The sequence below is a fragment of the Vidua macroura genome, chromosome 1 (genome assembly GCF_024509145.1).
Source record: "Vidua macroura isolate BioBank_ID:100142 chromosome 1, ASM2450914v1, whole genome shotgun sequence".
In the NCBI taxonomy this organism is placed as follows: Eukaryota; Metazoa; Chordata; class Aves; order Passeriformes; family Viduidae; genus Vidua; species Vidua macroura.
In genome coordinates this window covers 106,351,181-106,369,829 of record NC_071571.1, presented here as the reverse complement: position 1 = coordinate 106,369,829, position 18,649 = coordinate 106,351,181, and the positions used below count along the sequence as shown (strand labels likewise).

At 41.1% G+C, this 18,649-nt stretch overlaps 1 protein-coding gene across 1 annotated transcript; it reads right to left on the bottom strand.

Moving 5' to 3' along the window:
- Window positions 1-1,851: 1,851 nt before the first annotated feature.
- On the bottom strand, window positions 1,852-14,054 carry ENOSF1 (enolase superfamily member 1). The gene is made up of 11 exons (XM_053977693.1): window positions 13,994-14,054; window positions 13,736-13,866; window positions 13,246-13,345; window positions 10,362-10,433; window positions 10,106-10,142; window positions 9,638-9,653; window positions 8,065-8,146; window positions 7,132-7,146; window positions 6,816-6,968; window positions 6,184-6,213; window positions 1,852-2,054 (listed from the first exon to the last, which is right to left on the bottom strand). The coding sequence occupies exons 1-11, from the start codon at window positions 14,052-14,054 to the stop codon at window positions 1,852-1,854; spliced, it is 900 nt and encodes a 299-aa protein (XP_053833668.1).
- Window positions 14,055-18,649: the final 4,595 nt, after the last annotated feature.

Genomic DNA, 18,649 nt, shown 5'->3' with positions numbered 1-18,649 from the left:
AGCTTGGAATGGTCAAACCTCATCCTTTTCTGAGGCTACATTAAATGGAAGCTCAGTAGCCAGCCTGCAGTAGAAAGCACTTGGGTCTTCTCTCAAATTACTGAACTCACAGGTAGTAATAAACTTCATCTCACCTGTACTAGTCTGATAATCTAAAGTCAGACTAGTCTATTGTAGTTCAGATGGTCCAGGTTTTACCTTTTCATTAATGGTATGTCCCAGCTGTAGGTTGTCAGCCACTTCTTACCATGTGCATACTTTTTTAAGTTAAAGGTTCTTGAGTGTTCCTACATTCCTCTAAAGTACAAGGAAACAGATTAAGCTGCACATTCATTTAACAGTTCTGCCTACACTTAGCAAGTAAAGTTCTTTTTGCTGGAATCCACTTTATGTAACACTGCAGATAAGGTGGATTCTGCCGGACATTTTAGCAAGTGTAGCCAGAGAGGATGTGAAATAAAGCTGGCCTCAGGGCTTTACTAGTGGGGATTAGCAGTCTCAGTGGTTATCCAGGACAGGAATACCTAGCCAAGAGAAGAATTCAGAATGGGAATCATTTACTTCTCGTCATGAATTGCAGAGGAGTTAGGTGTATGGGCATACATAGCATACATAAGCAGACCAGTCTCTATAGCTCTGGAAGAGCTCCTAGATTTTAGTATAGGAATTAATTACTACTTCACTGTTTCCCTTTATCAGCATCATTTACTACCAATAGCAGTTGAAGTGAAGCTTGTACCTTGAAGACCAAGAAGGTTTATGGTTCTCAAAAGATCAGAAAGATATAAAAAGCATTTCAACAGCACACTTTAATGTGAGTAAAAGTAAAAATACATTTTAAAATTTGTAGGTATGAGAATTCTAGGAGCTTTAATCCAAAATATGAATATTCAAAGAATTTTAATATATGGAGCTAAACAGGAGGTACTGAAGGAATTTTGATTTGCAGAATATGAACACTGCTCATGCTGCAAAGATGACTACTAGGATTGCAGGCCATAATCAGAGCAGTATTTTAGACAAAACATGGGATATTGCTTGATACTTTCAAGAGATGCATCTTTGTATCATTTCTCCATTTTCCAAGGGCCATTCAACAACTCAGAGATAGCAGTGAAATTTCTTACCACTTTGGTCAAATACCAACTTCTATATTCCACCTTCTTAGACGAGTTTTGTAACCCATACTATTTCTGACATGTTATGATATGTTGCAAAATTTGCCTTATTTGCCTTGCAGTACCACAAAGAATATTAATTATCTGATTATGGTAGGTGAAGGATCAGAAAATGAAGAACTGCTGAATTTTTGAGATAAACATTCATCTGATCAACCATCAAAATCAAGTCTTCTAATGAGCCTGACTTGGTGAGTTTGTCACCATAGTGACTGGGCACCTGTGAAGTGTCTGAATGTGGAATGCAGCCCAGGTTTCAAGTGCCTTTATTAAAACCACAAACAGTTCATATCCACCTGCTTGAAGTTCAACCCACCCTTCTAACCTCCCTTTGCAACCCACAGGAAGGTGAGCTTGTGGGGTAACAACACAAATACAAGCTGTGACCACGATGTAGCAACATGTTTTTTAAGGAAAAAAAAAAAGAGCAATCACCTTAGTCAGTTGTTATTGGAATTTTTTTATATAACTAACCTATTTTCAAACCTTTCAGATACTTGGATATAATCAAACACAATCAAGTGCTGGACTAATTGACAGAGGCCAATATCCATACTAGAGATGACTGCCACACTGGGACATGCAAAACCTTTTGGTGTGTAACATGAAACAAAAATTACAGCAGTGCATGCAAGCTTATGCTCAGAAATCACAATCATGACAGCTGAAGAAACTAATCAGACTGCCTTGAAGGATGGGGAGAGAAAGATTTTCTCATTGCTGCTGCAATTTGCAGAGCCTTTCTCTGGAACTTTTTGGCCATCAGCAGCATAGACAAGCTTTCATTCACACTTCCCAGCCTGCAGCTGTCAACTTGGAGACAACTCAAGGCCTTGGCTTGTAGAAGATGTTTAAATATCACTCTGTTGTGGCAGTGTAAGGGAGAAAATGGAAAGTTAAGACCAGGAGACTCCCAAATTAACATATTATAAGAGCTGCTGGCAACTCATACAAAAGCATTTGTACAACGTCCCTCCTGTGTGTGTCTCTATAAATCCAAATCATTTAAATTTAAATGAGAGATCACATGAGAATTTGAATGAACTTCAAGGATGTTGTCAGTATTTAAAATCAGCTTATACTTGTAATGTCAAGAATGCTACACCTGCCACAATGAACTGAGGTACACTGAATAAAAATCAGTGTGTGCCAAAGGGCATAGTTGTACTGGATTGAGTTTGGAAATTACTGCCACTTAACTGGAAGTTGAATCCCGTAAGTGAAAGTGAAGTGAAAATGCCAAGTGAAAAGAGCTGCTCCATTCCAGGCCACAGACATGGGCTTAATGTGCACAAAGGCACGCCAAGTTTGTAGTGAGACTATTATGTAATGCTCACACAAACTGATCGGGCAGCTCTGCCAGATAATTGCCTCACACACTCCCTCAAAATCTTTTTTAGCATGTAGGCTCCTTTGGGAGCCAACTCACACTCCTCTGGTCAGCTGTGTCCACAGACAGGAACTGGGGGCACTCTGGAGACAGGATTCAGCATGCTTGGGACTGCACAGCTTTGGGATGTGCTTGCCTACGTGAATGAGCAGCTCTTCCCATTTTGAGGCAGCTAAAGTGAAAATAGCAGTGATTCTGCTGTAGGAAATCATTCTTCCTCCTGGAGACCAGTCCAGCCAGATGAGAGATGGCTGTGTAGCTGAGACACACTTGGAAAAGAGTCAGGATTCAGTTTCTAGCTGTGCTACAGATTTCCTGTCTGGAGCTGGACTAAGCTGTTCTGTCATTTCAGGCCTCATATTAATTTCCTGTGTTTCTAGAACAGATAATTGTATTCCCCTTATTCATGGGAATAAATACATTAAATGCTTATGTGGTTCTCAGGTGCTATGGTGAAAAGAAGAGAAAGGTTATATAAAACATTCAGTAAAGCCAAAATTCAGGACTGGCCTTTAATTTGTAAAGCAAGGCTATACTAATGGGTAATTCAAACTCATCCTAATAGATATTCATTATAAAACACCCCCTGTTGCAAATAAAGTGTCCTATCTATTGGTAGACAACAGCTGAGAGTGAGAAGTAAAATTAAATATTTTTATAGCAGGGCTTGGCATGAGAAACTGGCAGCAGAGAAATTATGCTAATGTCATCACTGTTGTTTCCAGTTGCTGCAGAGAACCAAGAATTTGTTAATTCACATTGTTTGGCTCTGTAGATTTGGTGTCAATACTTGGCAAAAAGATGGGTGCAATAAAAACCAGTTTACTTTAATCTGGAGAGTGGTATTCTAAAAAGTATCAGCCTGTCTGCTGACACCTTGCTATTTATGATATATCTGGGAGTTAGTCTTTTCAATGAGTCTTTGGACCCATTAAAAATATTTAATGCAAAAAGTTTTTAAATATAGCTGATGGCAGTGACTTATTACTAATGCTAGCAATGAGTTTCCCTGGGGGGAAAGACAGGTGTCACCCTTTTCAAATAGCTGCAAATGTATCAGAAAAATTCCTCCTAGGGCCAGACGGGGCACTGAGTGCACTGACAGACCTCACCGTGACCGGTCTCACCCGGGGCATGGCAGGTGTACCTGCCTCCAGCTGTGCTACAGCTGTGGATGTGTCTGGCCGTGGAACAACACCCCATCCTGGCTGGACACACCCTGGGCCATGTCTGACCGTGGTTCTCCTCACTCCTGGCCTCTGCTCATCCCCATCCCCAGGGAGATGAGGCTGGGGCCACCTCACTGCCCCCTGCCACCCCTGGAGGTGGGACAAGCTTGGCTGGGAGGACTCTGCCCTGCTGCCCCCATGGGGCTCCCCAACAGCTCCCAGTCCTTGGGAGGAGCTGGCCCCCATGGCATCCTGCCTGCCAGGTATCTCAGGCTGCCTCAAACCCTAAGCCAGCAGTGCAGAGCCAGGCCTGCAGCTGCACAAGACCTTGCCCTACAAACCTGGCATGACTCTGGGCTCTGGTTTAACCCCAGCCAGAAACCCAGCCTCAGGCAGCCGATCACTCATTCCCCACCATCGGGGTCAGGGGTGGGATTGAAGGGAGAAAGCTGGAAAATTCATAGTTTGAGATATGGACAGTTTAATGAGGAAAGCAAAACCTGGTACACAAACCAAGCAAAACAATGAATGAATTCACTGCTTCCCATGGCCAGCCATCTCCAGGAGAGCAGGGCCCCATTACACATAATGATTACTTGGAAAGACAATCGTCACCACTCCAAATATTCCCCTTCCTCCTTCTTCCCCCCACTTTATACACTGAGCATGACACCACATGGTCTGGAATATCCCTTTGGTCAGTTTGGGTCACCTGTCCCAGCTGTGTCTCCTCCCAAACTCCCAGGCATGCCTAACTTCCTTGCCAGCATGGCAGTATGAAAAGCAGAAAAGGCCTTGGCTTTGCGCAAGCCCTGCTCAGCAATAACAAAAACATTTCTATATTATCAACGCTGTGTTCAGCACAAATCCAAAACATATCCCTTCCCTGGCCACTGTGAAAAAATAACTCTAGCCCAGCCAAAACCAGCATACCCTCCCACAGCATGAACCTTGCCCAAATGCTGAGTCTGACTGAACCCCTCACAAAGGGGACTTGATGATCTTCAGGAGCCATCTGAGAATCCCCACTTTGACCCCCACCAATAAGCCTGCCAGGGCTCTGGGGCTATGCAGGGTCTGCCTGAGCCCTTTACCTGGCTCCAACAATCCTTGTCCCTTTCCCATTTCCATGTCCCTGCCCTGGTTCTGTGTCCCCTGAAATGCCCCCTACACCCCACAGCAACTAAATTCCCCTTCAGAGGAATCCCATCAGAGCCCACTTCTCTGTTGGGTGAGAGGATACATCTGTCTTGGAGGCAGCTCCAGGCAGAAGCAGCCCTGCTAGCCCTGCCCAGCCTCATTAAAAGCCCTCCCCCATCAACCCTGCCCTGCTGGACCCATCTCAGCTCAGGACATGGCCCCAGTCCCTGCCTGAGCTGCCCCAGGTGTGATCGCAGCTGTGCAGAGCCATGGACCTCACTGGGTTAGACCCTGAAGCACAGGCTGAGCCCTGCTTGACCTGGGCCTGACTTCAACACCATGGACAGGCTGGCAGTCCCTGGGTTCTGTCTGAACCTGGTCCCTGTCACTGGGAAAGAGCTTAGCTTGCCCTCAGAGCTGTCTTGGCACCATAACCTCGTCTGGTAACCTTCCCAGTTCTGGCTGTTCCCTCAGACCTGCCCTGCCAACCATGCTCCTGGTTCCCCAGCCCTCCTGCACCCCTGGCAGTGCCACTGGTACCACTGAGAGGATGACTTGCAGCTTGCTAACAGCATGATTTCCTGGGATGGTGATATTTACAACTGAGTTAGGGCAGCCCAAATAGAGTTCGTGCAATTAGAGGAGCCTGGAACCTCTCCCCTCTAAACCCCTCTCCTTCATACAGCCACTGCAGAGTCATGTCTACACATGCACTGCTGTGCAGTGTTTTGCTGCAGCAAAACACTGGCTGAAGCACCAAACCCACAGAGCAAAATGAAAATGGGAGCTGGATAATCATCCTTGGGCTGCAGGGGATATCAGCTTCATCAGCCCTTCAGCGCTCTACAGACCACATTGTGCAGGCTGAACTCTTCTGCACAGGTGATATCCAGGCTGCCTCATGGACCTGCAGTGTGCTCCACAGAGCAGCATGGATTTCACCTTTGTACCTCGCTTCTCCAGCCTTCATATGGGCAATCACAGGATGCATTCTTTCATATTTCACACTGATGTAGGAATATGAAATTTTGGCAATTACTTTCATAATACTAGTGAAAAAAAAAAAAAACCCAGATATTTCCAGGTTGTTCACAGAAATTGTGTAGGAACGAATGAGCCAGGGAGATAAGATGAAGAGAGGCAATCTTGGTAGGGAATTGCTGAAATAGAGACCAAGTAATTTTCAGCTTTGGTGTTTAACTTCACGCAAAGGAGTTTTGGCACCTGCTCCAAAGGTTATGTAGTAGATTCATTAAACAAACAGTAATTAGGAAAAAGCCCAAAGTACTTATACATATATTCACATGTTCTCTGGTTGCTGCACCAATTCCTAGCACTGTTAAGGCCTTCAAGGAAATAACAAACATTCAAGACTTGCTTCTGGTTTTCCGAATTCCCAGTGGAGTTAGTAGCACAAAGGATGGAATAATAGCACACTGTTTTCTATGTGTTTTATAGAAAATGTAACATGTTATAAAACTTTTTATTGATTGTTTTTCTGCTTTCTCTTGTCCATAAACAATGTAAAGGATTATATAACAGGGTGTGTGCAGCAGTAAAGAAATACACATAGAGTAGATATGGGGTTTTAAGAGTGCTGCTAGGTATAGCATGTTGAGAACACAAATTCTGAACCAAACTTCCAATTTCACTGGAAACCATACATTTAAAGAAAAGTCCATTCCCATTTCATACTAAATGTTGGCTGCCTTCCTTATGCAAGCATTGCAGTCCTTTTACATATTTTTTTAGAAAGAAACTATTTATTTAAGCTTAAGGGAATACAGGTGCAGAATATGTATTAAGATGCTGTAGCAAATACATTCAATGGTATTCTGAATCACTAACTCGAACTGAACTCTGAATATGTGAAGGAACAGTATGAACATTACATCAGTACTGGAGTCACTGTAGTATTATTGAAATAAAATATTAAACCTCCAAGCTTTGAAACAGTTGCATGTCCCATCTGGATATGTATATCCTCATCTGGAAAAGTTGGCTCCTTAATACATGAGGCTTTAAACCCAGCTGGTTCAGTGACCCACTGTATTGCTTCCTTTATTTCCCATTTTGCTTTGCATTCAGCATCTGAGGTAAGAAAAATAAGAGTCAAATACAGTGAGGCTTTCTAGAGAGCTATTTTTCCTGACAAACTGCAAATTTTTTATGGAGTTCAAAATTCAGGAAGTAGAAAGCAAATGAAAAGTTGGAATTGCTGTTCTGTCTGTATTGTACTTTTAGCTGTACTTACTCAGTGTCGCAATGACTATGTCAATATCCAGACTAGGTTCAAACTAAGCAGATCAGGACCTGTAGGAAGTAGAGCAGTCTTCTGTGGGAATGAGTATATCTTTGGCAGCATATATTTAAGTTAAGCACCCTAAAATATACCCATGGCTGCCTGAAATTTTCAGCAGAAAAGCTTCCTGACCAAAAAAAAAAAAAAAAAAAAAAAGTGCAATAGTTTAAATAAGATGAGTTTTTGAAGCAGCATTTCTCTCCCACACAAGGGAATTTTTTTTTCTATAAAAAATGAATCATCTGAAAATTACATCATAAATCCTCTGCAGGCTCTTCAGGTCCTTGCCATTCTATATTGACAGAGTTTCTGGTTCAGCATTCCATGATTTATGGCATCCCATGAAAGCTTTGTGCTGCACTGCAGCACCCAGAGTAGGTCAGCAGCTGTAGTGTGTCAGTGAACGTATGGGGCACAGAATCTGACCCATAGCAGTCAGCAGAGTAACCTTTCAAAATAAAAATGAGTCACTTCCATCTACTTTTTCATTTTCACTCAAATATGTTAGTTTGAATAACTTCTTTTCCAGCTTATTTTTGGCCAAATAGCCATTAAAAATTATTAACAGGAAGCCTCTCTGAATATAAAAGGCACTTTAAATCTTCTAGAAGACAATCCTGGCAGTGGGGTTCCCCCACAGACTCAAATTTCTGGCACAGAAATGCAGGTTAAAATTCTTAGTAATAAACCTACTTCAGCTATATCCAATACTGCTATTAGTTGAAATAGATCAACATTTGTTGATATCATTATTCAGGATTTGAAGAAGGAAAAATCCAATATTTGTCAATAAATGCATATAAGAGATATTTCACCTAATGGTTTTAAATAGAAAATAACATAGTATAGTAGCAAAAAATTATGTTCACAGTTATTTTGTCTGGCCAATCTTTTGTTGTATAGATCTCAATCTGTAAATATCATCCTGTAGATAAGCACCCACTTTTACTTTGAACGTATATGCATACTTGGAACATGCAATAGATCACTTCTGAATGATTAATGGGGTCATAAACTGGAATCCATAAACTAGATTTTACAATTTTAGCATGACTGTCTTACAGAAAGAACTTCCTTGATACTTCTCCTCCCTTGTGAGTAAGCTTCATCCTACTCTGAAAATAAAGCGGCGATGGCGTTTTGTAAGTCAACGGAAACGCGTTTGTCTTCACTTGTGATCAGCCCTCAGCTTGCCCGCACCACTCCTGTTTCTCTGCAATGCAGCATTATGCAGTAGTGAAAGGGGGGAGTGTCTGGGAGAGATACAGAAGCAAAGTCATCACTGCCCATGTCACAGACCTGCAAGAGTTAGACTAAACCCAGTTTGTCCTTTCAAAGCATAAAACACAGAAGTAGAACACTCAGATCAAGAGTTTACATTATCCAGCCTTCTCTCAAGGCCTATGTGTGCAACTGCAAGCAAAGTTACATCAATTAATTATACATCTCCAAATAACTCCATCACACTGCATCTAGAATAATATTAATTTACATGTAATTAGAATAAGCTTTTTATTTCTTCCTCACAAGTAGCTAGAAGAAATCATCAGAAAATGAGATCAGATATATTGGTAACATACAGCTGAACCAAACTCCTCATACCAGCTAACTGTAACAAATAATACATTTTTCTAATCCAGATATGAACATCCCATAACTTGGCAACAGTATTGCTAGGTATATCAAGGTGTGTATTTTCTGAAAGAAAAATACCAGTATTAACTTGATCTGACACCAATAAACTGAGGAAGTCAAGCACATGCAGCTCTCTCTGGCAATAGGGATGCTGTTTATGAAGGAAGCCAAGGGCCCTCTGCTACTGACAGTTCCAGAGTATCCCTCAAAATGATGGCAACCAGAATTTATAGATTAAACCAGAATTTATCAAATTTTGAGGTTCATATTGACTCTGAAGAAGGCATCTCCATTTCTCATCCATGAAGTTACCACAGGATAAGGGTACTGTGCTTCTCAATGTGGCTATCGAAGCACAGATTTTATGTACTTTCACTAACACTCCTAATGCTCATACTTTTGGTTAATTCATAGCACTCCCCTGAGAATCCCCATGTGCATAAGCCCCTTGCATAAACCAACAACAGCTGTACCCATGCAAACTCACTCTTACACACAATATACCAACAAAGAAATTTCCATTTCTATGTTAGTTCCATGGATATATCTTCATTCATAAACTCTGCCTAACTGGGAAAATCACTGAAGTGCTATTGAGCCCACTTTTTTACCTGCCCAAATGGTAATGATAGATTTTCAGTCAATCAGCAAAACTTGTGTTTAGGAGCAAGCAGTGAGAATTGATCATCATCTGTTAGCATTTCCCACTTCACATACTATTTAAAATCTTACAGCTGTAAAATTGAACATTCAAACCTGTTTTAACTGCTGGTCTGAGTAGCCCAGACAGGAATAGGATCCTGAATAAGTCAGATGTCCATACTTTAACATTTTCTGTTCTGAAGCAGATAAGAATAATTAGAAGTCAGGCTGTGTTTTAGTTAACAGCATATTATTTTGTTAAATAATGCATCAAAGAACATTATTTGGGAAAACTGAAGGATGTTTTTACTTCTTTATTTTTCCCAAAACATGGCATTTTAATCAAATAGATAAGTTTGGCCAAATAAGCCCTTCCTTCTTCTCCCTAGCTATTTTATTGCAAAAGAACTGCAAAGCAGATAAATCCTTGGAAGAAGGAGAGATCGGTGCAAGCTCCCTGCTAACCCAATGCAAAGAGTTACATGGCAAAACATCACCACTTGGCACAAACCTGATGTTTGACATTGCACTCCTGGGACACACAGGAAGATGCCAGCAAACAACAGGTTTCATCTCACACAGTCCCTTCCCACTCTAAGAGATGGGAAGTAATTGTTTTCATCAAGCACTGATGTACTTAAGATCACACCTTTCTTTTTTCCCAAGCAGACCATTTTGGAGTATTTCTGTAGGGGAACAAGAATGAATATCAAATTACACTGAACTGGATCAAATTCTCCTCACACTCCAGGCTTCATCATTACCACTGTTCCTCCAGCCTGTCAGTCTCACAGGCTGATGGTGTGCTCCTGACAGAGTTACTCCCATCAAAACTGATGAGACAAGTCCAGGATTAGGAAAATGGAGGGTACCAAAACTCCAGCTTTGAAGGAAGGATGACTTACCATAAGCTTCCTCCTCTGGTAGCACACCAGTAATGTATCTGTATTCCATGCAGATAGCAAATGCTTGGCAGCCTGCTTCAAGCATGACATATAAAATAAAAAAAAAACCCTAGCATGATAAAACAGTATGATGAAAAAAAAATTAAGTAATGCTAATCAGTTGAGGATTGCCTGTCAATCTTTTCCCCATTTTTCTGAAGCAAGCGGGGAATTGAAACAGCAGATATTCTAAACCTTCACACCCCCCTCCCTCATCAGCTTGTGTTGCACTGCCAAATGTGTGTTTGCCTAATTTCATGGCTGTGAGTAGTTGATAATAAGCCCTTTTCAGCTTCTTTTTAAACTTTACCCAAGCAGGAGTGAAAGATTAAACAGGAAAACCAAGTCACACTATTTTAGCTGTCAAATTAAAACAGAGAATAGGAAATACCTATTTCCTTTTCTCAGAAAAGGAAATACCCAGTTATTGTAAGATAACTATATACATATATATAAAACTTATATTAAGATCTTTTAGATCTTGATACTGAAGGGAATTCCACCCCCCCCCCACCAGAATGACTGATCACTTTAGCAAACAGTTCAACACATGAAGGCCAAATGTTTACTAGCAGACAATGGTAGCAAAGGCAATTAAATTACCAAGTTTGTAGTTTTCAGCAAGGAATTGTTTTTGTGAAAAAGCCCCCAGCCATTAAAAAAAATGAAAACAAACTCACAATTATCCAGACTTAAATAAAAGCAGCTTCTTGTCCAAACCCTAAACAAAGTCCTACAGATTAAAGCACCTTCTTTAAGTGCACAGCTTCCTATAGCTGTAGACATCAGTCCCCACTGCCGGCTGTGACGCAAGAGAGGCACAGACAAGCTGTAGAGCTTCCCTGGGAGAGGGGCTAGTTTGCATCTCTGCTCAAGAACAGACACTGGAAGAGGGCATGTTAGGAGGGAAGGACTTCTCTGGGCAGAAAGCAACACTCCCTGACAGTGACATAGCTTCTGTCTGAAATGAGCTGTAAGACCATTTTAGTTTGGATGCCAGGTAAAACATGTACTCTTCTAATAACGCCCAGTTCCTTTAGACTTTCTGACCATAGTGACCTCTAACTTTCACATAAACTAGAAAAAAATAACAAATTAAATAACTGGAACCACAGTGATGCCATAACATATGGATTTTTTTTCTTTATGATGAAATGTCACAAAATGCAAGTAACATTTACATTTGGCATGCAAAATTAATTCCTGACACCAAAGCTAAATGGTTCTCAACACCAAGCAAGAACATTTGACACTTTCTCTTGAAAATCATTAAGGATTGAGCATCCTTATTAACCTGGTTTCATCATGGAAGCAGTATTGATGGAGTGATTATTTAAAAAGGCGTGGAGAGATAATAGCTGTGGTTTGTGGGAGTCTGTAATACATGAGGATGTGAAAGCTTTGCCCACTAAATTTCTTTCCTTTATTACAGATTACCACAAATACAACAAAAATTGCCACTAGAAAACATATCTATTGTTAATAAAATGAATTTGAATGAATATATATCAAGTTATTTCAAATTAATATCTGCCATCAATAATATATATTATCAAACAAGAGCATGGTATCAATTAATAATAACATGAATCAGTATTGTGGTACAACCAATGAGAACAGCAACAAAGTAGTTATATACTATTTTAGATTATTGTTTATCATGAATGAAGCAAATTTATCAATGATATAACAGCAGATTTTTTATGTTTACTTATATATTAATATTTATGCTATTGATATGAAGTGAATTTGCCAGATTTCAAAAGCAGCAAAACCAACTCAAAAGGTGGGAACAGCCTGGGGGACCAACCCTTCCTGAAAGGGAGGAGGACAGACCTAGACAGTAAGAGAGCTGGTAGAGTCCCATTTCCAAAATGATCTGTATCACAGACTTTTTTTAGCCAGGTGTCTCTGGGGAGAGCCCAAAAGCTCATAGAAAGGTTCTATGGGATTTGACCAAGAAGTTCTCAGGCTCATTTTTGGATGAACATAAGGTGTTTTAATAGCACATAGTCATAAGAGGGAGTGGGGCATTGAGCAGCCAATAGATCCTGTTTAATTTCTATTTTTCACAGACAATTGGGGATGCTGTTCTCAGTTCTTTCAGAGCTATTATTTTTTTCATACTGTTTTCCACTCACATGACAAATTGTTGTTACAGTCTCCTTGTTTGGTGCTTATCAGTGGTATCTGTGGATGTTTCTGGTTTCTAGGTACCTCAGCTGCACTTCAAAGAGGCCAGCTGCCCTTTTCAAGGATGTTTTTCTCTAGTTCACAGGGCTGGTCCCCAGGCTCGCAATTCCAGGCAGCTCTTTCTATGTCAGTTGTTTTTGGGGTTTTTTTTTTTGTTTTGTTTTGAGCAGGCGTATCTTTTGTTCAGTCATTTTCCTTTCTAACCAGGCTGCCTTTATGGCACATCACTGCCTAAAAAGGCTATTTTTAATAAATAGTAACATGTTAAGTATGCATGGCTCCCAGATCAACAGCATATTCAGTAGGGTAGTGGCTAAAAGATGAAAATCTCAGATTAAAGTATGTGAGTAAAAAAGATGAAATAAAGAGAAGGGTATAAACAGGACTCAGCAGAAATATTTTCTTTTAGAAATGCCAGAGTTCCACAAAATTACTCTGTAATGTTCCAACCAATTCCAGCACTAAGCACTGTGCAGTGGCTACAATTTTCCATCCTGCAAAAATTAAGCATGGGCAGACTCTCCAAGAACTCAGCAATGACTGCATTTTATTTGATATTTTAAAGCCAATCACATGTATAGATTATTTCAAAATCAAGACCACATGCAAATGAGGGCAACCAGGATGTCTCTGACTTAATAAGCATTCTTACATTGAAGTCCCATGGGCGTCACCTTTCCCTCTTCTTTGGCCCACAGAGTTTTCTGGACAGCAGCTATAGCCAAGTGGACAATGCCCTTCTCTGGTCCAATCTACTGAGCAAAAAAATGTAGAGGCCTCAGTGTCATCCACAGTGGTTTGATACTCATTGGTGTCTCAGTTTCTGTTAAATGGTGTTTTGTTCCCCACAGTTTAAAAGGCTGCACTGTTGATAGCGCAGCAAGCGGAAAAGTCACTATTGAAAAAAAAAAACAAAAAACAAAAAACAAAAAACAAGTAATATTGATTAAAAATTACAAAAAAAAAGAGAAGGTGTAGAAATGTGCAACTTGCATCAAATACCCCCCTGGAATTCTGACCGGTCACTTTCACACTGGCTTGCTGAGAACAACACATGTTCCCAATTTCTAAGAATGCAAATGGAACTATTTTGTGAAAATTCACAACTTACATCTTTGTTACCGTCCTTTTCACAACAGCACCTTAAAATGTGTCTTCCAGCAGAGTTGCCTGTTGCTGATAAGCTCTCTGGAGAAGCCTTCAAAGTTGTTGAAAATTTCTCCCATGTCTCTATTGACCACATGAATAAAGAAAGCCTTGACAGCACATATGACTGCCAAGCATAGCCGAATTTACTGCCTCATTACATCCAAATGCCTGTAACAGAAGGATTGTGGGCCATTTCCTCAGCTGATACTTTGAGAATTAACCTTTTCAGACAGTCTGTGAATTTGAAGTACCAGCATGGAACCATTCATTTTGTGCCAGACCTGGGTGGCCACTGTTTAGTTGAGTGGCCATCTTATACTTCCTGTTTCCAGATGCTTACCCCTTCACCCCACAAAAAAACAAAACAAACAAAAACACAAACAAACAAACAAACAAAAACCCACAAAACAAAACCAAAACCAAAACCAAACCTAAACCAAACAAAAAACAAAACAAAAAAATAATAACAAAGGGCTTTCAAGATGAAAGTTATTCTGTATCACCTCCCACTCCACAGAGGAAGAAAACAGCCACCCTAGACTGGCAGTCCAAAACACTGTTAAGGGGACAGAGGCCATCAGAGCCCCTTATTCTGTGAGAAAAACAGCATTTCTTCAAATTCGGCAGCCTTTACATACCATCTCTTCCCAGCCACTGCTGCATCTCCCTGAGTTGTTTTGGTCCTTGCAGTCACGTTCAAGTTCTCATTTCCTCATAAGGCATTCTGTTTCTGGCAGTGAGGTAATAGCAGTTGTGCTCCAGCTGTTTCAAGTCCCCAGGACTCAGGGCCATACCAGAACTGTTTTTTTCCAGTCCCACATACCACTACTCAATGTCAACATTTATTCTGAGCAAAGGTTTTTGTCAGGGTAAACCATATGCCAATCTTCAGCAAACTGCAGAGTGTCACAGAAAGGACAGACAGAGCATAAGCCTTGTGCCAGCCATCATTTTCTTCAGCAGCATGGAATAAACAGTCTTGAGAGTTAAGAGACAGTGATTCCAGTTCTGTAAGTTCTCCTCTGCTTAGGGTATTTGCTTGAGGTATGAGTAACTAATGTCTGAAACAGTTTTGTGAGAACTCCTTTGCGTGATTCTGGCTAAGACATTTTCCTTGCCTGTGTCTCTGTTCCTCTGCTGTTCACAACTGCATTGTGGGAACAATATCCCATCCCATTTTTCTTGGATATACTACATGTGCCTGAGGTAATTTATGTATCTAGGCAGGTTGTACAACGCACATTTCACCCATGACGACGGGGAGGGTTTTCAGCATCTTATAACAAAACAGGTGATACACAGACTCCAGTCTTAGGCTGACTAAAGATAATGGTTTGTTCCTAAGTAAGCTTAAAATAACTGAATACGTACTTGTTAGATTGTAAGTGAATTAAAAAAAAAAAAAAAACAAACGAGACATTTCTGTGAGAAACAATTGCAAAGGTAGCTTGAAGGAGGAAAAGGCATGATATCATCAAGTCAGAGGTTTTGTGGGTGTTCAGCTGAGTGCTTAGAGGGTTTTGACATATTTGCAGTATCAGTGAAACAGATTGGAATGGCAAAGAAGGAAGTGCTCATTCTGTGGTGTAGGGCTGAAAGGGCACTGCTGCAAACCAGTGATGCCTGGAACCTACACCAAGGTACAAGAAGGGAGCAATGAGAACCGTAGGGGAACTCATGAATGTGCTCACTGGGCAGTGCTTGTGGAACAGTCACACAAGCTGTGTGTGTCCTGTCCAAACTGCCTAACAAAACCCTGTCCCCTGGCCGTGTGTCTGACATGTGGCAGCTCAGTAAGCTGGGAAGGCAGATCCCATTGACAGTCACTGCCTTTCTCAGAGGCCAAGGTCCAGCACTCACCCACGTGTGGGCTGTCTGAAATGTGGCTAGCTGCATCCCGGGACCCCTGGGCAAGCCCCAGGCTAGAGATCCATGCTCCATGCTGTCTTCATGATGTAATTGGTACACTGGCTTTGTGGCAGCCAGATTGCTGTGCAGGACTGGGCCCACAGGTTTTATACAAGTTTTTCTCTCTCTCTCTCTCCTTGGCTTTTTTTTTTTTTTTCTTCAGTAGCTCAGGTGTCCATTGTGAGCAATAATGGGGAATTATTGCAGATTTTCTTCTCCAAGCTCAAGACCAGGGGTCAGGGTTGGTAGGTGATGCTAAAAGTTGCCCATCTGAAAGGAAATGTTCAATCAACCAAATGCTAGATTCTGGCTGCTGCTTGATCACTGTCTTCAACTTGACCCTGGATGAGTCAAAACACCCCTTTTCCCCTTGATAAAGGATAATGACAGAGATAATGACACTGATCTCATTTGTTTGAGAGTGTGTGAGAAATGCTATGTATTAGGCAATAAGGGTTGTTGGACAGGATAGTAAATGCCTTAGAAACCCCTGGGAGAGATGCTGCCTCTCAGTAGATTTCTGTTTATTGCCTGGCATAACAGTGTCTATCTTGGAACAAAAAACAAATGAAGCCCAAGCTATTTTGTCAATAGATCAAGAGCATTTCCACAAGATAGGCTGACCTTTCATAGTGGGTATGTATCCCACTATCCTCCTGAATGCTCTTTGTCATCCCCAGGTTGCCAAAAAGGTCATTCCTTCCTACTTTACTGATCAATTGAAATCAGGGGCATATCTATTGCTAAGTATATACACCCTTGCTCTTCAGAACACTTAGTAGCAGTCTGAAAAGACTGGGGCCATTCTAATGACAGTGGCGCCAGAGCTCATATTTAGCCTACTTGTAATCTGCTCATTATAACCTTTAACTCACTGAAGCAATTGATTGAACTTCACTTCCATGTGGAAAAAAAAAATCCTCTCCTTGCAAATGGCAGTTTTTGGTAAAGATGTCAAGAAAATTAAATGGACAGATTTTGATGCCATCACTTTAACAAGTAACACTAGACTAAAATGTAAATATGGAAATTGTTTCTATTGTACTTCTAGTCTTTTAGCATAATGGAAATAATATACTTTCGTGGTAGTCTTAAGCTACTTTGAAAGACAGAGTCATTCCAGAAATGAAGAGGGTAATACAGAACAAAATCAAAACTCCAGTGAAAGGGGTACAGATTTAACCTTGCTCTTATAGAGCTGCTGAATTTGCCAGGCACCTTCCACCTAAAAAAGAGAAAATACCAACCTGTGAATTCTCATATGTGTCCATGCTATTACTGCACAGCCACAATGGAGAAATAAAAGCTGATTGGTTGCAAACACCCCAGCTAGAACTGAGAGGAGAGGAAGCTGGAGAGAGGCATGTAAGGAACCCAAGTCATCTAGTCACCAGCTTTCACTCAGGAATGTGAACCAACACTCTTGACTTTTCCTGGGAACTCTCCAGAAGGACAGAATCATTGACTTGGCCTCCTCAGCAGGACTGAACAGGGCTGCAATTCAGCATGGTCATTCCCTTTTCCACAGCACACCATGAGCATCTCCCTGAGTGGCATTGTCTACACTTGCTGGAGAAGCAGGGAAAAGTCCTCACTGATCTCATGAAGTTGCAATCAAATGATTAGATGTTCTCTTCACGTGTGGCACTTTTATCATAGGAGTCATAATGAACTGAGATTTATCATATTTTGTTTTTGAAAGAGCAGAAATGCTTCCTTACCCTTCCTTATTTCAGCAAAGACACCCCTGGCATTGCCTAACACTGAAGCCAAGAGAAGGATGAACAGCCATTTAGCTCCTGGAAGACTGGCACAAATGTAAATAAATGTGTGTGTTTGGGGGGTACTGAATGAATGGTGAATCCAGCAGCTGGCACCTGTGGAGGTGCAGGAAAAAAAGGTGCAGTTAGCACGCCTGGGATGGATTTTCAGGGACAAAGGTAAAATGCACAGATTTATCTATTTCCCAGTATGTACTTACCAGCAGCCTCAGCTAGAGACTCAATAACCTAGCAGCAGGGCACAAAGGAAGTGCTCCTACTGGCAGTAGCTTTTTGATTAAAGAAAGGAATGCTTTCACAGCAGTCAGCTTTCCAGTTGGTACATGACTAATTCATCAAGACTGCTTGTATTCAGGTTTCCCTTTTAGATTTCCAGTCTGTATCTAGACCCTGCTGGGATTAACTGGGTATCTGTCCTGTCTTTAAGAACAAAACAAAAACAACACAATGGCCAACACGTTTCTTCTTGCCTACAGTATATTAAATTCTAAGAGAAGATGGACAGTGTTCTGTAAAAATACACAAAAAATAATTACTTTGATACCCCAACAACAGTGGTTGTTACAATTTGACAAAAACTATGCCTTTAAAGAGAATGTTAAAAAAATATTATCAATGTACTACCTACAAAAAGCACATTTGCATGCAGAACTAACAAGGAAAATAAGCTCAAAGAGTAGGACCAGAGAAGAACATGGGTCCTATGGGTAATGTCTCAGCTCTGTGAAGTTCCTAGGCACACCATACCTATATATGGAGAGGAGGGAAACCTGACACAAAATCCTACATCCACATACGTACGCTAGGAAAGGAATGCTAAGCCACCTCCCAGAGTCTGATACGCTGTCATTTGGGATCCAGGGGCCAGTAATAACTCTCTGGTCAGGCTCTCAGTATCTTGTTTTTGTTTTCTGTTTTTTTAAATTTCCTAAGAGCTGATCAAGGTTCATTCTTAGAAATTTCTGAGAGCAAAGCAATGCTTGGGACTCCACAACTAATGTGAAGGAGATCTTCTAGAAACCAGTCAGGGTGAGCTGCCCAGAGCTACCAGAGAGAATAGAAGCAGCACTTGGCATTAGCCTTGCTCCATTTCCACTGTGCACAAGGGAACAGATGCTCTTCAGTTCCCCTGCATTTCCACCTCCTTTTCAAAATATGAGAGAGACAAGAATATATGACATCTGCCATGCCACACCCCTCAGCCTGCTTCCCTCTGCC